Source organism: Perognathus longimembris, chromosome 14 (genome assembly GCF_023159225.1).
Source record: "Perognathus longimembris pacificus isolate PPM17 chromosome 14, ASM2315922v1, whole genome shotgun sequence".
Taxonomy (NCBI): domain Eukaryota; kingdom Metazoa; phylum Chordata; class Mammalia; order Rodentia; family Heteromyidae; genus Perognathus; species Perognathus longimembris.
Window position 1 is genome coordinate 28,995,479 of NC_063174.1, and position 14,471 is coordinate 29,009,949.

Here is a 14,471-nt window from a genome sequence, read left to right on the forward strand (position 1 = left end):
GTGTTTGCTGTTATAATGCAACCTACTACCTAATGCTCTTACTCCTATAGCCTTTTAGAAGAGCTGCTAGGCGGTTCAGAAAACGTAGTCTTTTACATGCATCCTGGAGAAGCGAGAGCTTTGATGTGACAGAGCTGGCCCTTGGATTGTAGTATGCAATGATCTTGTAACTCCCACACTTAAATGTATTTTTATATAGACTTGGAGTGGATCCCACAGAAGCAGTGAAGACAGGGGCCCAAAGGGGCAGAATGATTTGCATTTCTTTTGGTTTCTGCTTAGAATTGTTTGTTGACTTAACTCCTAGACTAGCAACTGGTCCACCTTGGAATGGCACAGCTTTGTATTGAGGCTGGGATTTTTTTTTGGTGGGACACTCCAGTGACACTTTTGGTTTGGTTCTTTTCCCAGATGATCGAGATGAGATGTCCTGACTTCAGACTCTGTTTTCTGTCACATGAACAGCACCAGCTTCCTAACTAGAGACTGTATTATATTGGCTTTAGGGCTTTATACTCTAACCCTGTGGTTAAAATCTTGAGTCATAGGGGCTGAGGATATGGCCTAGTGGCAAGAGAGCTTGCCTCGTATACATGAGGCCCTGGGTTCGATTCCCCAGCACCACATATACAGAAAAGGCCAGAAGTGGCGCTGTGGCTCAAGTGGCAGAGTGCTAGCCTTGAGCAAGAAGAAGCCAGGGACAGTGCTCAGGCCCTGAGTTCAAGGCCCAGGACTGGCCAAAAAAAAAGAAAAAAAAATCTTGAGTCACAACACACAGCAGTTTGTTGCCAGTTTTGTAGGGTGAAAATCTAGAAGTGCCCTTGTTTGCTCTTCGCATGTTGGGTGGGTTAGTGTTTCTGGCAGGAGTCTGTGGCTTGGGTTTGGCAAAAGATGGTTAATTATGTGCTGGTTGAAGGCTAGTCCGGCCTAAGGTATTTTTTGTTTGTTTGTTTGTTTGTTTGTTGTCTTTGTGCCTGTCTTGGGGCTTGAACTCAGGGCCTGGGAGCTGTCCCTGAGCTATTTTTGCTCAAAGCTAGCACTCATTACCTGAGCCACAGCTCCACTTCAGCATGGCCTGAGGATTTTTGTGGGGTCATGTGGACTCCTTCATTTCTCATCTAGGAAGAAAGTGGGGGAAGAAGGGGATAAGTTGGGCCTTCAACTTTACTTACCTGAGCCCACCCACCTTGGTTTCCAGAAGTCACCAGAGTATGAAGTGTTTCAATATTCTAGAGACTTTTTTGGATGCTTGAATGTGGTTTCCCTGTCAATGGGGAAGGCAGGAAGGGTGCTCTCATTATTTGCCTTTTGCCTCAGAAAAGTTGTTACTGGCTTGAGAGTACTGACTGCTGGGTGGATTACCAGAAGTCACTCCAAAAGTGCCCTATTAGAACATCCTTTTGGGACCAAGCATGTGGGAAGAGCTGTCTGTGCCCACTGGATACACTTACTGAGAAACACCCTTCCATTTCCTGCTAGAGAGGATGTTGAAACTTGTGGGGAAAATACAATTTTCTTTCAGACATTTCTTCTGCAACTTTTAGACTGTATTCCATGATTTCTTAAAACTCCATAGCATTTGGCATCTGATGTACTTGAGAAATGAAACCAGACATGAGGAATGTGAGAAAGGAGAGAGAAGGCCAGGGAAAGAAGCAAAGCATTTTTTTTCCCTCTCACATTTTTCTTGGTAGGAGACTTTGGATTAGCATAGTGTTGTTGGAACCCAAAGTGCATATTGGGACTCTGGAAAATGGTGCAATTTGAGCTATACTATTGCCCAGAAAGCAATAGGTATGGCTCCTAAAACCAAGGGTCCCCATTCTATCTTCCTAAAGTTGTTCTTAAGCCATACATTTTCCCCTTTGTCTCTAATGTTACGCCTGTGACATGGGAGTCCATTGTCTTAGACATTCCAGAGACCATTTATATAGTATAGTAACAATGACCATATTTTAGTGGGAGGATTTTTTTTTTTTTTTTACTGGAGATTTCAGTGGGAAAGACTGTCTTGATTGAAATGATAGAAGTGAGGGACAGCAAATATGACAACTGCATGAGTGAGTACATGCAGAAAACTCAACGTTTTCAAGTTGTGGGATAGCAGGACTCACTGTCTCTTGCTCCCTCCCTCCCTCTCCCCAGCATATCCAGCCTGTTGTTTCCTCTGTAACCATTTAGAGGAATCTTGGTAGTTTAGCAGGTGATCAGCTCTCTCAGTGTGGAGAGTCAGCTTATAAATGTGTGACAGAAGTCCCTGATGAACCAATTAAAATGCTGTATATGTCAGTACGAATCTGTTTTGCAACCACAACCTTCAAATTTTCCCTATATGTTAAATGCTGATTGTGTTTTGTTCTATGGAAAACAAATATTCCATATTGCATGCATTGTGAGTTGGCATCATCAAAGGAAAAATGCTAGGAAGGTTTTTTTATGAGGCCTCTGAGATGCTTTCTTGTGGTGGTTGTTAATATTCTTTTTATCATTCTAATCATCATCATCTACATTCTCTAAAACTTGGCCTTGTGTTCTGACTAGTGCTGCCTTCAGAGTCTTGTTTGTTTTGTTAAAGAGCAATGCAAATGACTCTGACTTTGAGCTGGGCCACAGATGGATTGAATTATTTCTTCTTGTTCTTGTTCTTGTTCTTGTTCTTGTTCTTGTTCTTCTTCTTGTTCTTGTTGTTCTTCTTCTTCTCCTTCTCCTTCTCCTTCTCCTTCTCCTTCTCCTTCTTCTCCTTCTCCTTCTCCTTCTTCTCCTTCTCCTTCTCCTTCTTCTTCTTGCTAAGCAAAATGCACCTGCTCCAGAATCTTAAGTATCTTCTTAATTGCTTCCTTGTGCACAGCATAGCAGTAGTCATCTGTAATGCGGTAGATGGACTGCATTTTGGATGTCCCAGAGGTGTCTTCTTCCTCTGTGCCAGTGCCAGAAGCTGAGATTAGAAGAGTGTTCTGGTTGAGGGCCCAGCTGTCATGGCAAAATTAGTACTTTCCTTCAGGCTGAGCTGGTTATAAAGGGAGAAAGACTTGGAAATACCAGCCCTTAGTTTCAGGAAATATGTATTCCCTCTTCATCAGACAGGAGAAAGACCAGCCCCTGTCCCCAAATGGCTCTTTATCTGTTTCTCCAGCATATACCATTTATGTCTGGCATATTGAGGAGCTCAGGCAAGGGCGATTGAATAAATGAGTACTTCCTCCAGCAAAGTGTTCACTGGATGTAAGAGATTGGGAAAATATCTGAAAGATTATGTCAGTGAAACATACTTAAAAATGAATTGATAAAGCAAAAACCAGCTAGTTTAGCTCTAAGGAAACTGCAAAGTATCCTAAGGATAAATGTGTCTGTGGAGCTACTGACAGTGTTCTGGTGGTTGTGAAAAACTGTGGGAAAAACACCAAGTCACATGCCTGGAATTCAGAGGTAGAGCCATCTGCTCACTTAGGCATTTATGCTTTTGCATTCAACAAGTATTTAAAATGTGAGAATATACTATGTGTTAGGAACTGAATAAAATTTAGTTTCTCCTTTTAGGATCCCATTGTCTAATGGGGAAAACAGATGGAAAAAATACACTTAGTATGTGCATGGTGTAAGAGTTAAATGGCAAGAATTATGTGCCCAACCCTAGGACATGTAAGGCCCATAGAAGCAGTATAGAGAAGGAAAACGCCCTAGGCTTATGTGTGGGCTCAGAAGTACAATTACTGTGAAGGTATGCATAGCTGGGTGTATGGAGCGTAGGCTTGGGCAATGTTCAGGATGTTGGAAGACGAGGGCTGGAAAATCAAGTAGATACCTCTTGGTATTAGCCTTTCCAGTTTGGGTTCTTGCCCTCTCCAGCTTCCTGGTGTTCTGTCTGTGACTTGATGTGCCATTTCTCTTCTTGCTCCAGTCCAGAGTGCACACTCTGCCCTCTGCCTGGAATCCTTTTCCTTGACACTTGGCAGAGTTGGTTCTATTTTATCCATTGGCTAAATTTCACTTATCAAGAGAGGCCCTTGCTGATCATGCTGTTTAAAGTAGCTTCAGCGATTACATGGACAAATATGATGGAGTGGAGCAGCTGTTGGTGACTTGCATGTAAACCGAAGGTGCACATGGGCATGTCACCTTATTTTTTGGTGTATGAATTATGAATGGGTTTTCACATACTCAATGATTTGCAAGTGAAATTTAAAGATATTGCTTAGTGACATGAAAAAGTTATATGGAATTCATATTTCAGTGTCCACATTAGAATTTTATTGGAAGCTGGGCACACCCTTGTTTACAGGTATCTGCGACTATTTTCATAGCAAAATGACAATGTTAAGTACTTGCAATAGAAGCCTAATGGCCTACAAAGCCTACAGTGTTTACTGCTTGGCCCTTTACAGGAAAACTCTGCCAACCCCTGGACTGGGAAATAAGGGTCAGGGAGAAGAAACTGCTGTAAGTCATTCAGAGTGAGGTAAAGGGAAGGCTGAACATGGCCCTGAGGTTGGAGAGGGTGGAATGGATTCCAGTCCAACTAAGCAAGCAGGTTCCCTGACCTCCATCCACCAATCTGCCTGCCCCCTCCCAACCAATCAGGCTTCTCCACATGAACAGCTCCCTTTTACCAGGGAATAAAGTCTCCTTCAAACTTCTCTTTGCCTACTTACTGCCCCTCTTCCACTGTGGTATCTCTCATCTGTGAAATGAGGATAATGGAAAGAAGTGATGGGTGTGATGTGCTTGGGGCCACTCATTATCAATGAAGTGCCAGAACAGGTTAGGAGGGCTGGCTGCTAGTAGCTGCTGTCATTGTTAAGAGGTCAGTACTCTTTAAAGGGACCAGTGCTCTTGCTTCCTGTTTTTGCCTGTGTTTGAGAGACTAGGCTCTGAGTGGTGGAGTTGCAAATTCATGTATTAGTTAGTGGTTGCTAGTTGGGAATCTCAGCCTTTATGCTATCATCAGTAGTTAAAGAATGGGTTTAATAAAAGGTCTTGTAATTGCTGTCCCACAGAGGTGCTAGCATAAGACATTTGTCTTTGGGCTTTACCAAGGTTTTCAAATACAAACTGCCTGTCAAAGGCAAAATGTTTGTCTTAAACAATTCCAGTGCAATTAGATTTTTAAATGCCAAACAGTACAAGAAATGTACCCAAAGCCTAACATATGAAACTGTAGCCTCTCTGAACATCACTTTGACAATAAATAGAAGAAAAAAAATGCAGTAGGCTTTGGAACTTTCTGCCTATCTTAGAAACTAGCCAATCCTGCCCCCCTCCCACCACCATTTTTTTCCTTCTGATAATCAAGTTTGAACTCAAGGCCTCTCACTTGCTGGCTTGGCTGGCACTGTACCACTTAAACCACATCTGCTTTTTGCTGGTTGTTTTGAAGATGGAGTCACATAGACTCTTCTGCCTAGACTGGCTTTGAACCACACTCTTCCAGATCTGAGCTTCCTGAATAGCTAAGATTATAGGTGTGAGCCACTGGTGCCTGGCTACCTTCATATTCTTTTGTTTATAGACTTGTTAACATTTTCTTTTTAAGACTTGGAAAATGTTTTAGGCTGGTTTTGACATTTAAAATTATTTCCTTGGCCTCCATAATACAACTAGTTTTTAACATAACTTGAGTTTATGTGAAACAACTTGCGAAATGCAAGAGCTTTGCTGTTGTTCTCTTTATTCATTTCCCAGATAGTTTGATTGTACTCTTATGTGTGAGCAGGAGATGAAAGTCTGGGGTTCTGCTGTGGGAAGATAGAGATATACAGCTCATTCTGCATCATTCCATATATATCTTATGTCCTGCATGTCCCTCCTACTTCTTGCTTGTGTTTGTCTTTCCTTTTGCCTCATGCACTGCTTTGTGTATTTTACCAACACTTAGCCATCAGGGATTAGTACCAGAATCTCCTGTAGGTGCTTCCTGTGTGTTTACCTGACACTTATTGATAGGGAATATTATATTACCTTTGGTGTAATGATTTTGGTATACTGTCTCTTAATGAGACTACAAATTCTCAATGTCCCATTTCTGATACTATCATAGTGATAGGTGTATACCTATTATCAAGTGATACATCAATATATTGATACACATTTGCCAAAGGAATCAGAAGTATGGAGTATGGTATGTCTCAGCCCATATCAGAGGCAGTTAATGCATCATACGCACTCCAGAGTGGAAACTGTTCGTAATCTTGCCCTCCCTTTCCATGCCAGAGATTTCCAGTTGCTGACTCTTAGACCACATTCTCCTTCAGCAAGCAGTGCGCTTGACTTCAGAAGTATTTACAAACCCTAGATGCTTAGAGAACTTTAACCTGTAATATTAATTACTAAACCAATAAATTATTGACAAATTTAGACCTGAGTTTAAGAAGATGCCATATATTGATGGAGTGAGTTCTACTTTAAAACTTAGGGACAGAAACAATAGACAAAAACTCTCCCAAAGTAACCACTCTTGTTGAGCAACACATTTGCTCCCAGTCTGTCTTCTGTGTTTCTACCTTTAGTTTTAAGTATATAAATACTGGATGAATGTATGTTCTTTACAAGCCCCAAATAATCTTGGGAGTAAAACTTAAAATTCCTCAACCCTCAACTTTTATCTCTTTTAATAACCCCTTTCAAAATGAGATTGTGAAGTTCAGTATGCACTTAGTAAATGTGTATCTATGTCCCATATGCTATCATGTGCCAGAGACACAGCAGTGAGCAACAAAGACCCCTGCCTTCATGAAATGATCAAGTAGAATAATTACAAATAGCGGCAGCTGCTATGAGAACCATCACACAGGTACTGTTGCTAGTGAGTGATTGAGGATAGCCTTTCTGAGAATGTGTGCAGGCTTTCATGATAAGGAAGATTCAACCCTCCACAGGCATAGGCTCAAACAAGCTAGTCATGGACACTGTTGGTGTACAATTATGCCGAGGCAGGAGTCAACATGGACAATGAGAAGCACAGTGACTCATACAAAGGGAGCTGAATGGAAACAGAAAGGCCAGATTGTGGAGGCATTGGAGGCCCCTGGGCTGTTTCTTGTCTTTCAGGAAATGTGTGCTCTGGTGTTTTCCCTGTTTTTGAGGACACACACTGTGGTGTGTCAGCAGTTATCTGCATAGGCATCTTCATGACATGATCTAGGGATCAGCATCATGCATCCTGGGATGTCATTTTTGTATTTTTGTAATTTCAATGAGTAGCCAAAAGAGTATTTTATGAAATAAGATTGATGCCTAATAGTTCAGTACTCAGTATAGATAAAAGCAAGAGTTTCTGGAATCAAAGCTGGATAGAGAACCCATCTAGCACCTACTGAAACTCACCTTCTTGTTCCTGTTGCCTATTGGCATTGGCTGAATGCCAGGAGCAATGGTCAGTGCCCTTCATGCCTTGGACATTTCTAACAGGTAACTGATCTAAAGCTGACAGAGCCCAAGACTCCTTAACTTCTGTTCTTATCACAGACAGCAGCCTTGCTACATCTCCCCCAGCCTCTTCCATTGGCTATAAGTTCCACCTGGGAGATGGCACAGCTCTGATTCTGTTTCTGTGTACTAGCCCTGAAATCTATTCAAGCATAGATGTGGGCCTCTGCCTTTCTGGTAGGCCTTTCCTTATGACACACTGATTTGTCAGTAATTGTCAGCATGGTGACAGTAACTAGGGGTCTTGCTATCAGCACTAAGCACTCACCACTGCCTTTCCAGCAGGGTCACCTGTCTACAACTATACAAGGGATAGCCATCAAGACCAAGCCATTCCTGCCGTGTGCGCGTGCTTGTATTCATGCCAGTCCTAACGCTTGAAATTGGGTCCCAAAATTGCTGTTCCTGAACTTTTTTGTTCAAGGCTAGCACTCTACCACCCAAGCCACAGCTCTACTTCCATAGTTGTTGTTGTTGGTCCTTAATTGGGTCTCATGGACTTAGCTGCTTTTGCTGACCTTGAACCTCCTTCCTCAGATCTCAGCCTCCTAAAAAGCTAAAATTACCGGCATGATCAACTGGCACCTGGCTGTTTCATTTCTAACTACAGAGCAGAGCAACTTACTTTTAAATAGGACTCCTCATTGATTATGAGACTTATCAACTCCACTGTTTAGTCTGTTGCCTTGTGTTCCTTTCTGAATTCATGCTTCTACTCTTGCCCCCCCCCCCACCATGTTTTCTCCTCTGCTCATTCCACCTTGAAGGGCTAATTTTCTTTCCATCTTCTTTTTTTATAACCTTGTCCCTTTAAAAAAAATTAAAAATCTAGGTGTGAGCTTGCCCCAAAAGAAATGTACTCTTTACCCAATTTATATAATTGTAAGCCCTCTGTACATCACCTTTATAATAACAATAAAAATTAAAAGTCCACAAAAATTATTCGTGAATTTAGGCCTAGTATTCAAACAATAACATGGAGAGTGTTCCTTTTCTTGCCCTTTCTCAATCTTATTTTTCTCCTAGTGTTGTTGTCATATCTTTCCAAATCTTTCATTATTTATTTTATGTGTAAACATCTTTTCTTTCTCTTTGTTTAAAGCCAGAGTGTTTAAAAAAACAATACTAACATTATACTATGAACATTATTCTTCTTTGACTTGCCTTCACTTGGAAAAATTTTCAAAATCTGTAATACTGTTGTAACTTTAAAAAGATCCTTTTATATTCGTTAAAGAAATTTATTCTTGTGGTAGAAATGTAAAGGAGTATAAAGTGAAAAGAATTGTCTCCAGCCTTTTTTCTTTTTGCTGTTACTCCTGTTAATACTATCTTATCTAAATTCATAAATATAAACTATCTGCTTTAAGAAATAAACCCTGTAGTATAGCCTACATACTATTACGGCATCTTGAACATTTTTATTGACATAGTGGATGGATTCTTTTTAATGAATGCATAATATTCTATTGTGTGGATATTTCATAGTTTATTTAACTGTTTCCCTATCAGTGAATTTTTGAAATTGTTTGATCCTTCTAACTCTTAGTCATGAATTTAAATGACTTAACAGGATCAACATTGCCAGGGTGCCTTCTCTTTTCTTGGCATAGTGAAGGAAATTAGAAACCAAAGTGCTTTGTTGCATAGCCCCTTCCTCTCACATTGAATTATCACAGTTTAACAGAAGTCAGGCACAAATAATTTAGAATGGGATGTGTTGGAATGGACACACACACACACACACACACACACACACACACACACCTTAGTGAACATGTAGTTTTGTTAATTCCACCTGGGGAAAGTGAAGGAGAAATAGGAATTGAATTTTTAAATAATGAATGAGGTCTCCTAGGAGGTAAGGAAGAAATGGCCATATATATATATATATATGGCTATATATACATATATGTGGCTATATATGTATGTATATATATATATATATATCTTTATTTATTTGTTTGTTTGTTGTTGTTGTTGTTGCCAATCCTGGGGCTTGAACTCAAAGCCTGGGCACTGTCCCTGACCTTTTGTGCTCAAGCCAGTGCTCTACCACTTGAGCAACAGCTCAACTTCTGAACAGATGATACTAAGAAAAGGGGAAGAAATGTACACATCACCAGATCTAGGAAAAATAGTTTTATTGCTAATATTTGTAGAGTTCATAAGCTTTGTAGATTAGAATGACGATATTCATCATTGTGAAGGTTAAAAAGTGTACTATGGAATTTATGTAGTTACTTAATCTCAAAAAAAAAAAACAAAAAAATAGCTCTACTTCTGGCTTTTTGGTGTTTAATTGGAGATAAGGGTCTTAAGGACATTGCTACTTAGGCTGCCTTTGAACTGCAATTCTCAGATTTCAGCCTCCTGACTAGCTAGGGTTAGAAGCATGAGCCAGTGGCACCTGGCTTGAAATGGCTATTCTTGCAAGACAGTACTAAGAAAAAAACTACATTGTCAGGAAAAGAATGGGATATACAAAGAATGACCAGTAGTTCAATGTGATTAGGGCATATATTGTGAGGTGAAGTGGCTAGGGTTGCATTGTTTGCTTATTAGCAGTTGCTCATAGACACAGGTAACAAGTAAAATGAAGAACATGGGCCCTCTTCCTGGCTGGACTCCAAGCCTTTTGGCTGTCTTCTGCATGGTCTACATATTATAACCAGCATAGGCTCCTACTTGAATTTATTTGACTTTTCAATAAGTTGTGTTTATTGCACTCCTAATTGTGTCCTATCTTCTCTTCACAGACTTTAGTCAGATCAAGAAGTAGACAGAATTCAGCCATGGCCCCGAGGAAGAGAGGTGGTCGGGGGATTTCATTCATCTTTTGCTGTTTCCGAAATAATGACCACCCAGAAATCACGTATCGATTGAGAAATGATAGCAACTTCGCTCTTCAAACCATGGAGCCAGCATTACCCATGCCCCCTGTGGAGGAGCTGGATATCATGTTCAGTGAACTTGTGGTGAGTCCCAGATTTCTGTGTTGCCATTTAAGGGGCCTCAGGCAGGGAGAAGCAGAGTGATGTTAGAGGGTTGGTTTGCTATGGATTTTTCCTATTCCACTGAAATGATTCTCACCCACCCTTTATGTCTGTACCCTCAGGCTATCAGCACTGAACCTGTGGAGAAGGGGCATGAGAAGAGGGTGGCATTAACATAGCTAATACTTGGCTGATGCTTTAAGTGGAGGGCAAGATTTAGACCTTCAGGTCTTCAAATATGCAGTGTTTTATCCTAAGTTGCCCTTTCTAATATTTCCTACATTCTACTCTGATTCTGTACTTGTACTAACAAATAAATAATTCCTTTACTGACTTCAAACCTTCAAGGATTCCCCAGTGTATGGTATGAATGTGTTTTTAAAAAAATTAGTCATGCTTCCCAACTAGTCCTTGATCTTTTGGTGAAAGATATTATTACTTAATAAGTACAGTACCATTATTTAGCCTAATGATAGGATTGGAATAGTGACTATTGTGGGAAGGTTTTTATAGATATCATCATGTTTTTGAGGGTACTATCCTCAAATGAGATGTTGTGTTTAGTGTAATACTCATTCATTAAGTGATGTTGATGGATTCTGCAAGTTCACTTCTCAGGCAGTGCCCAAACTGGTGTTTCTTTCCATTCTGCTTCAGAGGACACTGTGGTATTATTTAAAAGCTGCTACCATAATGATTAGAGAGACCTCAGTTCGAATTACTTTTCTAACTTTATCTGTATAAGCACAGAAAAAATGTTATGTTTTTCTGAACCCATTTTCTGGTTTTATATAGTATTTAAATGAGAAGAATCTATAGTAGAAGTGGGTCAATGTCTATGATTCTTAGACGTGCACAATAAATGTTACATAGTTTCTGTATCCTCCCTTTGCTGACATTTGTAGTTAATTCTAATCAAACTATTTAGATTTTCATCATGTATTAGAGAGTACTATCATTTTGCATGGTTCTTGAGTCAAGAAAGTAGGCTGTGTTACCATTCTCCAAGTATAATATTAGAACTGACCAGGTCATTCCAACTGTATCAGACAAGAATTCACTTTAAAAACGAAAAGAAGAGCCAATATGAGAGAATCCATGAAGCTGAGGTGTTCTGGTACATCGAGTGGAGTCATGGGCCTATTTTCAATCAGAATTGGTTGGGAAAAAAGAAGAGATGCCTTATGACCGTATCATATTCTATGGTGTTGAATATTTTCAATTTAAGGACTTTGCTTTTTCTCTTTTCTCCATGCAAACTCTGTTCTAGGTACTAGGAAATTCCAAATAGAAAAACCTAGAGACATTCCCACAGATCTGACAGTTTCATAATAGAAGGAGATGAATCATAAGGAAGAGTTGAGGCTTCCAAAGGAATGAACACAAAATAACACATCTCACAGATTGTGTATATGTGTATGTGTCTTGTGGGGTGTACGGTGAAGTGCTGAGGAATGTGGTCAGGGAAGACTTTCTGAAGGAAATGATCTGTCATAGGAGTCTGAGACCAGAGTGGATCATGTCAGTGGCCATGTCAGTCACCTCTGAATAGCTTATGCTGTGGCAGCAAAACCTCAGTTGTTCCAGCAGCAAAGGCTCATTTCATGCTAGTGCTTTTCAATTTTTGTGGGTCAGCTGTGATCATCTTTGCCATCTCTGTGTAAAAGGAAAGACAGACTAATAGACTCCAAGCTTATGCTTGTAAATAGCTGTCAATTGTGATCACATAACCATACTTGAGATCACATGGTAAAAGAGGTATCGTCCTTCTGTAGGGATTGGCAGTCTAAGTGACATGCCATGCTTGAGGTCACTGAGCTGGGTGGAGGGCACATATCCCTCTCCCAGGGAGGGGCAGTGAATCATCTACTGTCATGACTGTCAAGAATGACAGTAATGATGCATTTACAGGGTTGGTTTTATTTTCCACTTGAGGTACTTTAAAATGAAGTCAACCTAAGGAGATAGGTGTTGATTCTTGCTGAATACATCACTGGTCATGGAACCAGGGTTCAGAGCTGGGGTCCTATACATCCACATCCACCACAACCCTTTCATGTTCTGTCAGTCTCCTGAAATGAGATCTAGGCAAGAGCCTATGTGGTGGCAGTCCCATATGACCTGAAGACAGCCATTGTTCTACATTCAGAAGGGAGAAAATTCCACTCTCTCTGCTTTATTGATGTCTCTATTCTGTGCAAAAATTGTCTACAGCTGTTAGTTGTTAAAAAACCAATGCCAAACCAGAACTTTAAGCCAAAACCACTGGAAAACAAATTATCTTGAGGTTTGTATCTGTCCTGGTGAGTGACGATGGATTTTTGTCTACTTCTGACTTCAGGGACTTGGACCACAAATCCTTCCAGTTGCTGGAAGAGGCCTGGGGTAAGAGAGGTGGGCTCAAAGCCACTGAGAGCTTCTGTTCACTCGGTTCTCCTGAGCCAGTCACAAAAGCAATTGTGCTTGTGCCCTCCTATGAGAGAGCAGGTAGTGGCAGGGAGTCCCTGGGCTCTACAGTCAAGCAATGCTTCTGGCTGCTAGCTTAGCCAGAAATTTTCCTCAAGACAGATTCTGTTTGAATTTGAATTTGCGTTTTTGCCTGCAAAATAGGAATCATACCATTTTTCTGATAGTGGAGATGTAAAGATTGAAGAAGATAATTTCTTAAAGAAAAAGGCTGGTACCTAACAAATGAGCTACTTCCTACATCCAAATGTGACTAGAGAGACAGGGCAGAATCTGGGTCTTTCAGAGGCACAGCACTTATCAACAAATATCTCAGGCTTTTCTTCACTTAGAAGCTAATTTGCTCATTGTGAATGAGCCAGTATGGGTACTGACTCGAAGGCCACTTTATTCTTGTGTCTGTTGGAAAGTGCCTCATCATAGCTGATTGTTACAAGCTAATTTTCCTTGCTGTGCCTGATGACTCACTCATATGACATTACAAAAAAGTGATATCAAATGTGTTTCCTTTAAAATTGCCTACTGCAACCTAATCATTTCATAAATAATATAAACCTGGAGAGGTAGTCATGTGAATCTTTAAAGAACATGATGGGGGTGAGTGAGGGGTACCTTAGCCCTCTAGTCAACTCTTTGTTATAGGGGAAATAGAGTTAGCTTAATCTGAGAACATAGTGGATTTTGGAGAGCTTAGACCCACACTCTGCCTAAATTTTACACTAACAGCTTTATTGAGACATGATTCACATGCCATACAATTCAACTACTTAAAATGTGCAACTCATTGGTTACTAATGTATTCACAGAATTGTGAAACAATCGCCAAAATCAGTTTTTGGACATTCATTCTTAATACCCTAAAATACAACTTTCATATCAGTGAATCCCCAGTCTCCATTCATTCTCAGCCCTGCCATCCTCTGGGAACTATTAACCTGTTTTCTGACTCTGAAAATTTGCCTTCTTTGAATAGTTTATATAAATGGAATCATACAATATATGATCATTTGTGCCTAGCTTCTTTCCTTAGCATCATGGTTTCAAAGTCATCCATTATAGATGTATCAGTAATTCATTTATTTTTCTTGTCCAATAAACAGCTCATTGTGTGGTTATACCAAATATTTCAATCTATTTGTCACTGATGGAAATTTGGAATTTTGTTAGATTTTGGCTATTATGAATAATGCAACAATAAGTATACATATTCAAGTTTTTGTATATCAATACATTTTCAATTCTTGTGAATATATAGCTAGAAGTAGAATTGCTAATCCTAAGAGAATACTGTGTTGAATTTTTTTTTTTTTTTGCCAGTCCTGGGGCTTGGACTCAGGGCCTGAGCACTGTCCCTGGCTTCTTTTTGCTCAAGGCTAGCACTCTGCCACTTGAGCCACAGTGCCACTTCTGGCCGTTTTCTGTATATGTGGTGCTAGGGAATTGAACCCAGGGCCTCATGTATAAGAGACAAGCACTCTTGCCACTAGGCCAAACCCCCAGCCCCCTGTGTTGAATTTTTAAGGAACTATCAAATGCTTGGTTTCTACTAGCCAATGTAAGAAGGTTCTAGTTTCTCAACATTTTTGG

General features: G+C 40.2%; 1 protein-coding gene across 6 annotated transcripts in view; it reads left to right on the top strand.

Annotated features, from left to right (window-relative positions):
• Daam1 (dishevelled associated activator of morphogenesis 1) overlaps positions 1-14,471 on the top strand; it is a 184,794-nt gene that overhangs the window by 62,092 nt on the left and 108,231 nt on the right. For all 6 annotated transcript variants that reach the window (XM_048362823.1, XM_048362822.1, XM_048362824.1 and 3 more), the window contains one exon: positions 10,182-10,400. In XM_048362823.1, the coding sequence (XP_048218780.1) occupies positions 10,218-10,400 (183 nt within the window). In that variant the 5' untranslated portion in view covers positions 10,182-10,217. The remainder of the gene's footprint in view (positions 1-10,181; positions 10,401-14,471) is intronic.